Raw genomic sequence first — 16,299 nt, forward strand, 5'->3', positions numbered from 1 at the left:
GTATGTGGTTTTTTTCTTTCCTCCTTCTTGACCATTGTTTCACCATATGTTTTCTGCCTGGTGCGAAGTGTAATATTCAATACTTTGAATTATCTCGTAGTGAAATTGGCATTACTTTTTTCATGAGTTAAAGGAGGACTACAGTGATCCAATTTTCCTAGATCAACATATATTTTGATACTTTCTTTTTTAGTTTGTTCAGCATTTTATGAATGCTGTCTTTGTTGTAGATCTTTCTGCCATGTACGTGTAAAAGGTTAACCTTAGCAGCACTCTATCAGCCTATCCAATGGGTCCCAGTTCTATGCAGCAAGTTGTTTTGATGCACTGTTGCAAGAGTCTGGTTTACCACTTAACTATAAACTAACTCATTGATGCAACCTTCTTGAGGCATTCTCGATTGATGTGTGGCGTTGGTCATTGAACCTTTTGTTTGGGAAATTTAGTATCTGATGAAACCATTGCATTTTGCAGTGTAACTGCACGAGGGTTCCACAGGGATGTCTCCTGTTCTCAGACTAATGGCTCCTGAGGGAGATGATTAAGGCAACTGATGGTGCAGAGAATGGCAGTCCTACAGCCTTCATGCTCCCAGTGCACTTTGCCTCAATATCAAATAAGCCACATCTTTAGAATTGTTATTAAATACCCCTAGATCTGACTTTCCATTATAATTGAAGGTAAGGGCCATGCAAACCTACCTGCTGCAGACATTGGGCAAACTCGCCCGGTATGGAAATAACGGTGGCGGTAAACCCACCGCCACCGTTGTTTCCATGCTGGGCGATCACAACTCCTGCAGGCGGGAAGTGATGTTCCCGCCAGGTCTGACCTGGCGGGTTGAACACCTCCCGCCTGCAGGCGGACGAGGAAACACCGGCACCATCACAAGATGGTGCCGGTGTTTCCATGATCCCCATCGGGTCCCATGGGACTCAATGGGAATGGGGATTTACACCATTCCGCCTCCGTGACTCCCGGGACACCGGGGCAGTAATGCCACGGTAATTCCGGGAGTCACGGAGGCGGTTTGGTAATACGAGTCCGGCGGTAACCAGGAGGCTTTACCGCCTCGGTTAACGCTGGACTCGTAAAGAGGCCCATTGTCTTAATTATTGTAACTGACTTTGTTCATGTGCATGGTCACGATATTTCGCCAATGAGGTTTTTGCTCTAAGAGTATAACTTCTATAGTCAGCTATAGGATATGGCCTGCCTTGCAAGATTACAAGTCAAGGCTTGCGTTAGGGAGATGTTTCCACAGCACTCTAGTGAGGAATGTGGGAACAACTATCCTAAGGGTAAACCGGTTTCCAACTATAAGATGGAGCAAAATCACCCTCTGGGGTAGCAATGGCAGAGCAGTATTGGCTTTTCCAAGGGGAGGGCAGAAGGATGACCAGTAGTTCCACTTAGACCCAATAGAGTACTCATGAAAAATATATTAGATTGGTATCCTGATAAATATATACACTTTATTGCACTATTAAATATTAAGTACCCAGAAGTGCAAATAAATACTAGAAGTATTTTTAGCAAGAACACAACATAACACAGCGAAAACAGTGTATTTATAAAACCAGTAAAGTGCCTTCGGACCCACTTTTCCCACTCCCAAGCCATTCTCATAACTAAATCCTGTGGTCAATTCTACACTTTGTAGTTTCTCGGGAAAGGGGAGAAAAAGGGATCGCTAGGCACGGCTGAAGTGCTTACACATAGTCACATGAATTTGCAACGCCGTTACACGACTGAATTGAACAGGTGTTCCTTGCAACCTTTTAAACACGACAAATAAACCTAAAAGAGAAAATGTTAAAACAGGTACTATATGGTTAGTGCAAGAACTGTTAGTTCAACTAGCAGATTCGTGAACCCGTTGAAATGTGCTTACTGTAAGCAAGCTAGAGTACTTCCAGGAACAGGACAAGTAGTGTGGAAGGAAGATAGGCACGGCAGGCTGAGTATGGCGAGGCGTGTGTATGGTGGTGGCCTGAAAAGACATTCCTGAGAGAAGTGTGAGGAGCTGAAAGTGGGTTACCCAATTGAAAAGGGGAGCTAGCGGCATAAAGGGACCCATCAGGAAGTTGATGGGATGAATCAGCGGAGGATGCACAGCTGAGGGCGAAAGGAGGCTCTAGACATTCCCACAGTAGAGGAGGGGGGGAGGAAGGGGCCTTGGAGTTCTGGGGTGTTGATCCCACATGATGCAAGCAGGAGCAAAGGGCCCTGATGGGCTGAGAGACTGCAACGCAGAAACAGTGGACGGGGGGGGAGAGGGATGGGGACGGGGGATCAAGTATGATTGATAAAACCATTTCATACATATAATTTATCTGATAGTGAAAGGATTAAAATAACGAGAAACCAGGACCTGGAGGGACACCCAAAAAACCCAGTAAAAATGGGATACAATGTACTCATCCTGAATTGGTGGCCTCAGTTCAGAGCTAGATGAAATGAGATTCACAACGGAAACATTTGTGATGAAGAGTCTGTGGTGTTCACTAGTAAATCACTGGTACCTTCTGAAGCAAGGTTTTTGACAAAGAACCCCAGGGACCCACTGGGATCAAGGAACATTCAACTCCAGATAAGTAACTATTTTCGCTACTTTCAGAAGATTGTAAATATTTTGTCCCTATAATCAATGGGACAAATCCCATAGCCAAACTGTGGTTATGGGATAATGTCAGGCAAGTACCAGTTCTACCCCACCAGTGCAGCCAGAGAAGCATCCAAACCGAGGGAACACCAGAGGGGACCCCCAAGAAGAGCTCCAGCTTGCAGGTTCGTGACCTCAGCCGTCTGAGAGGGATGAAAGCAAAGCAGGACTTCAGTAAAGCAAGTCCGTGATGAAACGTGTTGGAGGACTGCCAAATACCACTACTCCTAGACCAAGGGGATCTTGATGAAGATTTTGAGGAATAGAACAGGACCCGGGTAGAAGTACTCACAGTGCCAGTCACTGTGGTTTCAGCCCAGGAACAGTAGGAAGACCTTGTAAGTATGCTACAGGTCTGAAGAAGTGTTTTGCTACCTTAAATCGGAAGACTGCACACCAGGCAGAAGCAGAGACAGAGAAGACCCCAGGAAATGGAGCAGCCTGACAAAGGGTTTGGATCAGCTCAAGGAGGCAGCCAGTTAGCGAAAAACAGTTCCACAAAGGGAGCGGGAGTTGGAGTGGACCCAAGACGAAGCTGAGGTGAATTACAAGTGAGCCACCATTCATCCAGGCCACAGAGCTTCCCCCGTCTCAGGGCGCCTGGTTGTGCATCTGCAGCACATTAGTACTCAGGTTGACCTGGAAATTATCCTTTCCCTCCATTGATTGCTGTGGGATCCCCGGTCTTTTTCCTTATTTTTTAACCTTGTCCTGATTTTTGGAAATCAGTATAACTTCTGCTTTACTTCCCTTGCCTGTTTTTCTCATTCTTATGGAGTAACTGACTAGTTCCTAAGGCTATCAGTGCTGAGAGACTTGTTGCTTTTGGAATTCTTGTATTTTTACAATTGCACACATCACCTTACAGTTAAGTGCAGTTAGGATACTTTGGATCCGTATAACTTTGCACCTAATGGTGTTTTGCTTATTTTGACAGTGTGCCTACAAGAATCTAGTGGCAGCTATGTGATTTGTACTGTTTTTGTGAGATTTTTCTCCTCACTTTTGCTTTTATTGCAAGTGGCTACTAAAGGTGGCTAGCACCCTAAAATGGCTGCACCACGCGATTTCTGCTTGTGCTTTAGCCATCTTGTCCTTTTGCCTTCATCCTGCCTTCTCAGGAAATGCCAAATGGGTAACCCCTTTCCTGGTAAAAGCTGCTACTTTCTCAGGCTTTGTGCGTGTGAGCCAGAGGAGGGGGCTTGACTGTCGGGTACCAGTCCACATCGTCTTGCACCCGAAAGTCTGTTGCTGGATGGATGTGATGACCAGTGGCTGTCCAGGATTTGATAACCTTGGACTGTTAGAATGTTGAAGATCCTTGCCTTTGGCGTGCTTGCACCCAGCCTGAATTGTGGATCGATGGAGAGCTCCTGCAGCTATTCGACAGATAATCGTTGGAACCAAGACTTGTACGAGGAAAATCAGCCCACTAACCACCGGAGGACGACTCCTGCAGTTGACAGTGATCTTCTCCAGTTATTGGCCTGGTAAAGCCCAGCTCCTATGCCTGATCGCCGAAGACGCTCATTGGTGCTTGGACCCTTGGACCGGTGTGAACAATCAGTCTTGATTCCTGGATCCACATCTTGGAATGCTTTTAGAAGTGTACATGGACCACCAGTTCCCTTTTGGGCTACCTCGTTTCAGTGGAAGCTGTGCTGGGGGTGCTTCTGTGTTCGCTGCTGGAAGTTTGCCTGTTGCCGCCTGACCATGGTGACCTGCACTGGAATCCGCTCTTTGCAATCCTGTGAAGTGTCCTGAAGGGTCTGCACCTTTTCTTCATTTGGGAGATAGTCTTCATGAAGCTGACCAGAACAGTTTGAGAACCACAACCAACTCAAGACCTGAAAAGTGACCCCTGCACCTGTGACCTCTGGGCTTCCCTCACCCAAACCAAGAACCGAAGATTGTGCCCCCAGCAAATTCCAGAAAACCTGCAGTATCTCCTGGAACAATCTGAGTCAGGGACATAAGTGAACGTAAGTAAGTGAACATACCTCTTTCTGATTTCCACCCCCCCTCACCCGCTGCCCTGTCTCCTATAAGGTAACATTGGGCATAGTCGTTGTACCCAACTCCCTCCTGCCTGATCTTTGGTCGTCGAACCTGGGCTTAGAATCCTTTCTTAGGACTTACCTTGGGAATAGAATAGAGAGGGGTACCTACCTGATTTGAAGTAAATGCTTACCTTACTTTAAACAAACTTTCAGAGCATCACCACAGCCCAATTCATCAGTTCTGAAATCGCTTCCCTGAAGAAACCATAGTCTGGATTTTGTGACTTTTGGGCACTAGGCACCATATGTCTTGGGCCTGGATTAATAAGATGGAGGGAACTGGGTTTGCGCTTCTATAACTATTCTGACTCTTTTTCCTGCATCTGGTTTCTCACCTGTTGAACACTGGTTTATAATACTTATGCATTTCTATTTCGAAGGTTGAATGTGTGTGTATATATTATAACGTTCGAGGATTGCATTACTCGCCTGTGATTCATTTTTGCTTTGTGTTTTCCTAAATGCCCAATACATAATTGTTTTTTTATATACTGACTGACTAACTTGAATTATGGATTCTATTTTATGTGGACGTGGACTCCTTGTAGCCCTAGACCACTCTTACTTTTCCTGAGACTTAGCCTTGGCTGTTCATCCACACTACCTTGATTGGGTTTTGGCTAACCTCTGTGTTTTCCCTGTTTGTCAAAAATAGGGTGGCCTCCTAAAATCCCCCCAGGGGACGGATTTTAGAAATCCATTTTAACAGTAGCATGCCCCTCTTAAAATACTCTTGAATTTTGACTTTCTCCAGTTCCCTTTTCGTTGCCTGCATCCACATTGCTTTGTCTCCATCTTTTAGTCTTCTGTGCTCTCTCATTCTTTGTTTCACACAATACGAGCTTTACCTTATTACCCACTCTATGCATATCCTCCAACTTCAACTTCATTTCCTCTTCCTATACCTGTGTCCCAGCTATTGCCATTCAGCCTTCTCTCTACCTCTTTCTCTCCATCACACTGTATCTTTCTTCCTCTCCCTTTATAATTTCCTTTCTGTAGTTACTCCATTCTGTTTTTCCTCCCACCACTCAATCACCTTCTTTTCTTTTTCTCTGTTCCTGTTAGGGCTTTCAAGGATTTGGATTCGGAGATGGGGGATTCCAGATGTCCTTTGGAATTGGAGCTTTTCCTTTTGGGATTTTTGCCACAGCCTTTAATATCAATGATGGGCGGCCACCTCCAGGTAATGGTAAGGCATGTGTTATTTTGGGAAGGTCCCTGGAGTGCATATGCTTGCTTTGCTGTTATGATGAGGTGTAAGCAGCGGTCATGATGAGGTGTAAGTAGTCAGTAACTTGCTTTATCTGCATGCCTCGAGCCGTGTGTGTCTGTGTGTGTGTCTGTGTCCCCGTCTGTGTCCCCGTCCGTCTGTGTCTGTGTCCACGTCCGTCAGTTGCTAATTTTCTGGCTTTTGTGGTGTGCAAGAGATGCCAATGTAGTAGAATTTGGAAGTAATCTATTGCCTCTCCCTTAGTTGGATCTGAGTGTTGGATGAGGGAGTGGCGCTGGATATCTGTGCGTACCCTCCTGATTTTTACTCTGGTTATGTATGGGACGAGTTTTGTCTTCAGGCTGAATTTTTGTTTCATAGAGAAAGCCCTTATTCATGACTTCTGCTTGACAGTGCCTGATATGAATGTATGTTGGATTGGATCCGGTTGACCTGTTTCTGGTTGTGGGATTTATTTCTGTTTGCTCATGAAGTGTCTCATGTCAAAGGTGCTAACTCTGTCCTGCTTTGCTTTTCAGCTGTCCCGGGAACACCTCAATATGTGGATGAACAATTCCTATCCCGTCTCTTCTTGTTCGTGGCATTGGTGATCATGTTCTGGCTGCTGATTGCATAGCTGGCATCTCTATCCAGCTCTCACTGGAGAGAGCAGACTTTTCCCAGGTCGGCATTGAACTATGAGCTGACTGATATCATAAACATCCCTATGTCCCTTGTCTCCTCTGAACCCTCATTCAACATGTTCGGGCTGATGCCATAATTTATCCTGGTATCCAGGCTTTTGGCAGAGGCAGCAACACAGCCACAAATTTCACTGGCCAGAGCTTCAAGATCGTAAAATGGACTAGGGGAGAGCCGAGCACAACTGAGACCATTGGGCTGATAACAATGGGCAAAATGTCACCCCAGCACAAACACGTGATAACTTTGTGGATGAAAGGCCTGCTCACCCAGCATTCATGTTGGATTTGATTCTGGAATAAGAAACCGAGTAGTGCGTCGGATGCCTAAGTAGACCCCTACTTGGAACGGATCTAGAATCTGAGCGTGTACGCATTTGTCATGTTTGGAATGCACAATGATCTGGTACTTACTCTAAGAGATCGGGTGACTCGGACTGAATCAAATACTTGGGTACAGAAACCACCATTCGCAAAGCAAAGACCTTTAAGAGCTGCTGGAAAGTTTGTCCAACAGAGGAGCAGTAGCGTTTTTCTTTCAGGGAGCTGGAGAGGGAGACCATCTTTGCACAGCAACCAAATGGAATCAAAGACTGCACGGGGAAACTGGCCAGCTCAGCAACAAATGGGAATCGAAATACCTAAACGGGCAGTACTCTAGCCAAGCTCATGTTGGCAGAGACTGGGAATTGCTTGAAGCCATGCCTTTTAGCAGTGACCCGACATGGGCAATTATACGGTTGAGGCCATGCCTTTTAGCAATGATCTGACATGGGCAATTATACAACTAGTTCTTGGTGGGCAGGGGTACCCTATCCTGGGAAGCTAGAAAGCCCTGCTCTGCCTCGGAAAGATCTGCAGGAGGATAAGTAGCGGGACAGCTCCATTCTAGTTGCCTATTTGTAGTGGTATATTCACTGCTGCATTTGCGTATAAATGAAATCCATTTCAGTACAGATCACTCATTGCCTGTAGGACAGAAATCTGTGTGCGAGACACTGCTTAGTCCCTCTCATAAACTACTTGTCATTTTCGTAGCAGAAACCTGGTGAGAGAAAAAATATGTATATTAAACTTTATTCAGCAAAGGAACTGCACAAACGGGTTGTTGATATTTGGGACATTTCCACAAGTGCAAGCAAGAGGCCTGTTAGGATGTTGTCTTAAGTGTAGCATTACATAATTGTGTTAAACCCCTTTTCTGGCTCTAAAGGAATGATGCTTGCTGTCTCATGTCACAGCTTGTGATGTTATGAAATTTGGTCTTGTTCTGGGTTCAGTAAAAAGAATTATGAGGGTGGAATTGGAATAGCAGTCTGAAGCAGGATGGTCTGGAATGAGGTGCTATAAACTGATGACTCTAGGTGCCCACCGTTCCTGAAGGTTGTGCTCTTTTAGTTTCTCCAGGGAAGAGGCGATTTGTGGGCTGTCTTCTGTACCCTGACCTGGTGGAGGAAGGCTTTGCCCCATCAAGACCAGCTTCCCTCAGCCAGAGGTATTGCAATCAATCGCAAGATGTGAATGGGCATAGATTAGGTGACACATGTATCTGACCTTGCTACGAGGTTAAGACACTGCACTAACGAACAAACCGAATTTTATTAAAAGGTCCAAGCTACTAGGTAGTGTATGCATCCTCTGGGCTCAGCCATTCAGCAGAATGCACCTTTAGAAATGTTGGTTCTATAGCTATGGTGGATGAAGCAAGAGTGCAGGCAGTAGATGACTGTGTAACTGGGATGGTCTGAGTGAGCTCACTGGCTTCAAGTACCAGATTTTGGGAGATTGCATAGCAGATGAAAAATGGCAAAAAGGGCCTAGTGCAGGGGTAGGTCCCTCCAATCGAGAGACTCTATAGGAACATACCTCAAAGCATAACGGCAAAGAATGATTTTGCTGAACAAGTATTGTAGTGCCCCTCATTCAGTTCCGGATTGAATGTGCAAGTACGGTAGCTCTTCTCATTCAGTTTTGAGTGAGCCTGTCTGTCATTCAGCACCCTGCCTAGTGAATGTATGCGATTCATTGTGCACCACCAGTCGCCACTTTTGCCCTGCTTTCTTTTATATATTATGCTGACTTTCATTTACTCCAATGAGGCTGTCCCTTTTTTGGCTAGCTGCCATAACAAATCATTTGTGTGGATTGATTTGTCCCTTTATCCAGTCCCATTTCACCTACTTTCTGACAGTTGCTTCAGTGTATTCTTTGCAAAATACCAATTGAAAATTGCTTGGATCTTTTACCTTGCGGTGCAAGCTGTGCCTCTCTGGCTTTCTATTTATTTTATTTTTTAAGTTCCTTGCCTCAAGCATCCCGTGACCAGAAAATTGGGACCCTTCACACAAGGCCTGACTTCGTTTTCTGGGTGAACAGTACAACCCCTTCTCTCTGCATGTCCCTGGAGCAGATGGGGACTACCATATTTGCTGTGTTAACACTGGGCTTGGTAGGCCTGTGCGTTTCTTTCTAGCTCTAATCTGGTCGGGTGGAAAAAAAAAATCTTCTTACACATGAGAAATACTTTTCTGGCATCTCACAATTTTAGCTACTGTTTGAACTGTTTAATTGCCAAGTGTTTTCAGATTTGAAAATTAACTACAATAAAAACAAATATTTTCAAAAAATGGTTTGTTCCTTTTCTTCCTTCCTCCCACGCTAGCGGTAAGCAGGATGCTTGCAGAATCTTGCCAGCACATGGTATATGTACGAGCGTTGCTTGGCAGAAATGGGGCCTTCAGGGGGCGGGGTGTGAAGGATGGGAACGTGGTCATCTGTAGTGAAATAACTTAGCTTTGCCACATGTCTACGTTAAGCACAGCCACACTAAGGCCCTCATACTGCTGTTAGCACACGTTTGGTCTGGTTCTGGCACTCAGTTCCTAGTTTGGCTGATGAGAGTGCTTTGTTCATGGTTAGTGAGATGCTAGCCTTCTGTGCAGAGGACTGTACCGCAAGTCAGTGCTTGGTGCTATGTGCCAGATGTGGAGTGGTGCTGCAAATCTATGGCCCACAGTTCTGAGTACTACCATTCATTGCTTGATGTCAGCACGCAATGCCTGGTGTTGCATAGTGTTGGTGCACAGTTTGCTTAGGTTTGATGGATGGTGTGCTAATGTCAGTCCCACTGCCTCATATCTGTTATTGGAATCCATTACCTGATATGTTGTATGAATGCACTGAGTCAATGTTGTACTTAATGCCGTCACTCTGGCACCCTGGTGGGGCACATCGTTTTCTGGTGTGTCCAATGCTGCCACTCAGTGCTGAATGTCTGGTGCTGCCCTCTGCAGCTCTATTTTTAATAGAGGCAAGAGAGAGACTGCAACAGAGAATGAGAAAGATGGCTACCTGGCACAGTGAACCCTATCAGCCAACCTGGACTGTTTGGGATTGGGGAGTGCTGGTGTGGACCCATACATGGAGGTGAAAACGTAAGGGTGTTGAAGGAGGGCACACAGGTGGCATGATTTTGGCTATAGACCTTTATTTAGGAAAATGGAAAAGAGGTCCTTCGCTATCCCTAACCTCTAAAGGGGGTTTCCATGCCTCAAAACGAATACTAAAAGGGTCTATCAGAATGTCTGTCAAAGTATAAACCACTGTCCTGTGTCAAAAACCTCCTTCTATCCCGCACACTATAAAACTAAAGAGTAAACTAACACAAAGTTACTTCTTTAAAGAGAGTTGCTCCTTTCCCCTGTTTCTGGGTTGTCGTTTAACCAAAATGTTCCTTCAAACATAAACACCAAGGAGAATGACTCCCTTCCCCTGATTTGCATGTTTCAAACATTCTTTACACAATGTTTTTTTGCATGAGACTGGCTCCCTTCTGGTGTGATTCTGCACAAGTTCCAATAAAACCAGGGGGAATGACTCCTTTCCCCTGGTGTCACCAACTTGACTTGTATATATTTCAGGACCAAGAGAATGCCTCCCTTTTCTTGGTCTGCTCCTGACACGCAAAGCCAGGGGGAATGAGTCCCTTCCACTGATGTGTCTCTAACATTAACATTAAGGAGTCTGTCAAGCAGTCTAGACCTGTCCTCAATAAATGGTCTTAGTTGTAACGTAGGTTACACTGACTTGCAACAGGCCATATGGTGTAATATCTGACTAATAGTAGAGGATAGGAGGTACTGTTTTTAAGTACTCTGGTTAAGAGGTGATTTAGATGTTCGTAGCCAAAACTGTATTACCAGGCTATACGGTCTCTACTAGATTAGGAAATTACCCATTTTGGAATATAAAAGGCAACGGGGAAGAGAAACGAGAGCTCCCATAAAAAGAGAGGTGCAAGAAATCTCAATAAATGAATACGCTCCAGTCGATATTCTCATTCAATCCCTCCGGGTAACTTTTTGTTAAGAAAATCATTTTTTGTTCTTGTACACTTAATGTGTGCTTATCATGACTCGAGGTATTAGTCTGTCCAATTTTCAGAATGACTGTCCACTTAAGTTCTTCTGCCTTGTGTCCAAGGCTATTAAAGTGGCCCACTAAAGGGGCGTTTAAGGTCTTATTCCTTATACAGCTTTTATGTTCTCCTATCCTTACTTTGACCTTTCTTTCTGTTTTGCCAATATATAGCCTATTGCAAGGACACCAGATGGCGTACACCACCATCGTAGAGTTACAATTAGTTAAAGTTCTTTGCTCCCATTTTTTGTCTACACCTAGATCAATCTCTGGTTCTACTGGTTTGAGCACATCAAGTGCACTGTCCACACGGGCTATGGCCTGTGGGTCTCGGGAGACCCCAACTCTCGGTTAGGGTCGCTTGTGCACTGTGTTGCAAAGTTATGTTGTTTCTAGTGGTAAGTTCTTTTAGATTTTTACTTCTCCTGGAGGCACATTTGGGTGTCAATAAGGGACATTCTCCTTTTTCTAGAACATGCCAGTTTTGCCTCACGATCTTAGTGATTTCATTAGACAATGGACTATATGGATCTTGTCATCATTATCTTTCTTCTGCTTATATTCCAATAAGGCATCTCTATAATTGTTGGATGCTCTCTTGTAAGCTGTTTTAACAATTTTTTTTGGGTAACCTCTGTGCAATAGATTACATGTCAAATCATCGGCTTCACTCACAAAATCACCTTTTGTACTACTATTTCTCTTCATGCGTAGAAATTGACCAAATGGTAAATTTTGTCTTGTATGCTTTGGGTGAAAACTTGAGAACAATAGCAAGTAGTTTTTGTCGCTATCTTTATGAAAGGGCCTGACTTGAAGTACCGATTGCTCTTTGTTTACATAGTCAAGTCCAAAAAATTGATTGAATCATTGCTCACAGTTTTAGTGAACTTCAAAAAGGGATTTTGTGCGTTCAGCCATAGTAAAAAGGAGTCAAAGTTTGACATGTCACCTGACCAAATCAGTAAAATATCTATAAATCGTTTCCACAATTTGATGTACTTTCTGTACGGAGTCAGATCTGTCATGATAACATGTATCTCAATAGTTTCCACATATAGATTTGCCAAAGTAGGTGCTACTGCAGAACCCATCGCGGTGCCATGTATTTGCTTATAAAATTCTCCATTAAAAGCAAAGTAATTTTCACATAGAACCATCTCTGTGCACCAGATAATGAATGAATTAGGTGTTTTACCTGTGTTTCTCAGGGTTAACAATTTCTCTTCTATCACAGGTGTTTCCATTTGAGGGATTTTGTTATACAAAGAGACCACGTCTAGGGTTACCAGTAGATCCATAGTATTTATTTTCATTCCTTCCACCAGTCTGATTACCTCAGTAGTATTTTGTATATAGGATGCCATTTGTTTAACGTAAGGACTTGGGAAACGATCTGCAAATTTAGATAAAGTCTCTAAAAGTGAGCCGCAGCCAGACACAATTGGTCTACCAGAGGGATTAACAAGAGTTTTATGTATTTTGGGTAGAGTGTAGAAATTTGGAATGGAGGCATCAAGTAATCTGCTTCCTGTTTGGAAATCCAGTTCCTTTCTGCTGCTTTTGTGACTTTGCAGTTAATCAATGATTGTAATCTTTTGGTAGGGTCTGTAGTCAGGAGTTCATAACAGGAGGTGTCACTCAATTGTCGTTCGCACTCTTCGATGTAGTCCTGTCTATTGAGGATGACTATGGCTCCTCCTTTATCGGCTTTTTCAATTACTATATTTTGGTTAGATTTCAAAGTTTGTATAGCTTCTCTTTCAGCTTTGCTGATATTTTGGAATTTCCGCAGACTATTCCTATTTTCCAAACATTTGAGATCACTCAAAACTCTCCTCTCGAATACTATAGATTTAGGAGTGTGGACAGTAGCTGGAGGGTTAAAGTCTGATGGGCGTCTTAGTCCTGTTTAATTTATTTCACCAACGTAAGTGTTTGTGGAAAAAAATTGTCGTATTTGAATTTTTCTGAATAGTATCTCTAAATCAGTTCTATTCTTGAATGGATCATAGCGGGTAGTGGGAACGAAGCTAAATCCTTTTTCTAGGATATGTTTCTCAGTTTTGTTTGGTGAGTAGTTGGATAAATTAACTAGTAAAGTGTCTTGCTTCTCAGACGTCGTGGTTCGAAGTCCCAATTCGATTGGTCCTGATCTAAAAAAGCAGAGTTAGATCTTGAATTCGCTCTACCTCTCGCTCTTTGGGATCTTTGCGGTTGTCCACGTCTCATTCCGTTATGTCTTCTACCTCTTTGTGAGCCTCTATTCTTGGAGTAATTATCCTCACAATCGTCAAAGTTATCGTCGCTGGCACCGTGGGACCTGTAAGATGTATTTCCAAATCTGACTTTCCGTCCTCTTGCTTGGATTTGATCTTGCGGTTGACTTGGTTTGTAATTCTCTTGCACATAGATAAAGGCTTTCTCATGGGAGAAGTTAGTTAAATCTTTTTTCATTCTTCTCACTCTATCTCTGGTAGTGTACTCTTTAAAGTCATCTATTTCTTTGTTGATTTCTTCAAGCCTTTCTTATAGATATCTATTGATACCAATTATTTAATTTCATCCTCCAGTGCCAACAGCTTGGCTGCAAATTTGTCTGTCATTTCCTTGGTGGTCCAATCTCTACCGCATTTGTTTGCAATATAACTCCACTGCTGTACAAATTGTTTGTTGTCTAGGAATAATCTCGGTTCATTGCAAACTACTAAACCTTGCCGTAGAGTCCCATTCCTGAGGTATTCAATCATGATCACACCATGCAATTCTGTTCTGATAAACCTTTTCTTCAATTGGGCTGATTCAGCCCAGTTGCTTACATTATTAATAGTAGTGTTGCCATTGTCTGGATCTAGAGCAGTGGCTCGTGCCAGTAGTTCTAATACATATTTATCATCGTAACTTTTCACTTTATCTGCGGCCATGGTGGGGTTTATTTCAAGTTAGGCTATTGGGAGGGCCTGAGTTCTTTAGGTATGCTACAATATATAGGTGAGGAAACAAAAAACAAAAAGAATTCCCACGACCGATGGCCTTACTAGAAGCTATAGACAACTGGGGGGAAAACAGGTATGTATAAAGACACCTAAGGAGCCCCCCGTGTTTTTTGTTTAAGGAATGTTTTTAGGTACCTACACGAGTGGTGTTGAATGTATATCAAAATACTAGTAACACCTGTTCATTATCAGGCTAATATACCAACATTAATGGGCGCTTCTCTGTCTTCTATGGCTTCTGTAGAAGACTATTCCGGGCTGCTCTGCGCAATCTACATATTTTGAGTCAACTAATGCAGTTATGTGGTCGGTTGTGTCTGAACAAGCATTCTCAAAAGCATTTACCAACAGGTCCATCTGTTCCCATGCCCCCTCTATGCCAGCCAACCCTCCTACAAAGCAGTTCCATATGGTAATGTCTAAATGTGACATGGCCGAGAGTGCACGCCACTATTGACACTAGGATAAAGTTAAAGGGTTTTATTGACACAAAAGTAAAACATGAGACTTTTGCATAGAAATTGGTTCAGGTTGGCTGTAACATAAAGGTTCTTGGGGGGGAAAAATCCTTGAAAGCAGAATTATTTATCAAGGCAAGCAACAAGCAAGGCATACTGTCTAGATCTGCGTCCCTATTTCTTATGGGGACCACAACGCCTTGCTGCCTTTCGCTGGATTTAAGGCTTCCCTCCCTTTGCCAAGTGTCTCAAAAGTCCTCCCCTTAACTGGGGCTCTCATTTTCTCTCACTTATTCCCATCTTCCTGGTCCAAGGCATTGTCCCCCCTCTGTTAAACATCCTCTTTCCCCCCCCACCCCCTCTGTTAAACATCCTCTTTCCCTTCACCTAAGAATTCACCTACGCTGGGATTCATCTGTTACACATCCCCTGTTCACGGGATCAAAGTGTCTCTCTCAATACTTTTTCACACACCACCTTTTTGAGTCCAGGATCTCTTTCTTCTGGTCTCAAGGGACTCTACTCCCCCCTCACTGGTACACACCCCCTTCTGGGCTCACAGGGCACTCCTCCCCTACACTGCATCACAACCTTCTTTCAATGAAGTTTGTCCTCCCACGTATTCCTCATCTTTGATTTATCCATATCTGCCTGCAACTTGCTTCGGAAATATTTTTTCATAGGGACGAGCGTCGTGCGGCGTCGAGTCATGGTCTTCGACGGCCTCCGTAGTGTCCCTCGCCATAACATTGATGCTGGTATATGAAGAACGCGCAGTGACTGTTATTCAGTTTGTTTTTTCCGGATGCTGTGTCCTTCAGAGCTATCGCCTCACTGAAATTTTGATTGCGTTTTCACTTCAAATCAAGTCAATTCGATATGTCCTTGACACCGAGGATGGGGTTTACGCGGTGTGTGGACTATGGGGCATATGTCCACCGCAGACCCACACCGTGTCTGTCTGTAGTGTTTGGAGATGGGCCACAAGGCGGACGACGGTGGCTCGTGCCAATCCATGACAGTCAAGGCCCTGTGGAAAGGAAGCAGAAACTTGAAGCAGGTAAGCCCTCTTCCCAAATCCCCTTCCATTACCCCCGAGGGATGTATCTCCCGAGAAGAAGCATCCTAAACACTAGAGACGCTTGAAATTGCGATCACGAGGCTCGTCGTCTTCTCACAAAAGAAGTAAGAAGCAAGGTCACAGGTCCTCGTCGACTTCATCCTCCAATCAGATAGTGTCTTTGGCTACAAAATCTGACTCCTTACGGAATGGGTAGATTTCAATTAAAAAATGCTTGACATTTTTCAGAGAGGGCTCCAGTGATTGCCCCTTTCAAGGAGTCAGGAAAATCGAACCACCCCTCCGCATCTCTGAGGACCATTAGGGAGTCTCATGTGTCTCCTTCGCACGCCCCTAAGAGCCGGGAAGAGAGGCTCCTTGACACAAGTCGAAGGAGTCTTCGTTGACGCATAGGAAAAAACATCTTCCTCCTCAAAGCCTTCATCTCTGGTCTCAAAACCTTGGCATTGAAGTTATTGAAGCCGTCGAGTATGTCGCCTGAACCATTGAGGCACATGATCAATTGAAACCATTGAAGCATTCAAAGCTGTCGGCTCATTAATCGACGGCTTCTGTGAAGTCGTCGAGACACTCTGCTCCTTCAACACCATCTGGGCATTCTGTGCCTTCAAAGACTTTAAAACCTGTAATTGACTTGACTTTACTAAGCCTTACGCACCCTTACCTCGAACAGCTTTCTTCAGGTCAATGGGTTCCATCTTCCAGG

General features: G+C 44.1%; 1 protein-coding gene across 10 annotated transcripts in view; it reads left to right on the forward strand.

The window, feature by feature from the left end:
• The window catches only part of RNF185 (ring finger protein 185), a 230,799-nt gene extending 221,533 nt beyond the window's left edge, over positions 1-9,266 (forward strand). For 9 of the 10 annotated variants that reach the window (XM_069619787.1, XM_069619792.1, XM_069619789.1 and 6 more), the window contains exons 6-7: positions 5,794-5,917; positions 6,478-9,266. In XM_069619787.1, the coding sequence (XP_069475888.1) occupies positions 5,794-5,917; positions 6,478-6,575 (222 nt within the window). In that variant the 3' untranslated portion in view covers positions 6,576-9,266. The remainder of the gene's footprint in view (positions 1-5,793; positions 5,918-6,477) is intronic. The other variant, XM_069619796.1, reaches the window with a different exon arrangement.
• Positions 9,267-16,299: the final 7,033 nt, after the last annotated feature.

The sequence above is a fragment of the Ambystoma mexicanum genome, chromosome 10, assembly GCF_040938575.1.
Source record: "Ambystoma mexicanum isolate Mex_15411 chromosome 10, UKY_AmexF1_1, whole genome shotgun sequence".
In the NCBI taxonomy this organism is placed as follows: Eukaryota; Metazoa; Chordata; class Amphibia; order Caudata; family Ambystomatidae; genus Ambystoma; species Ambystoma mexicanum.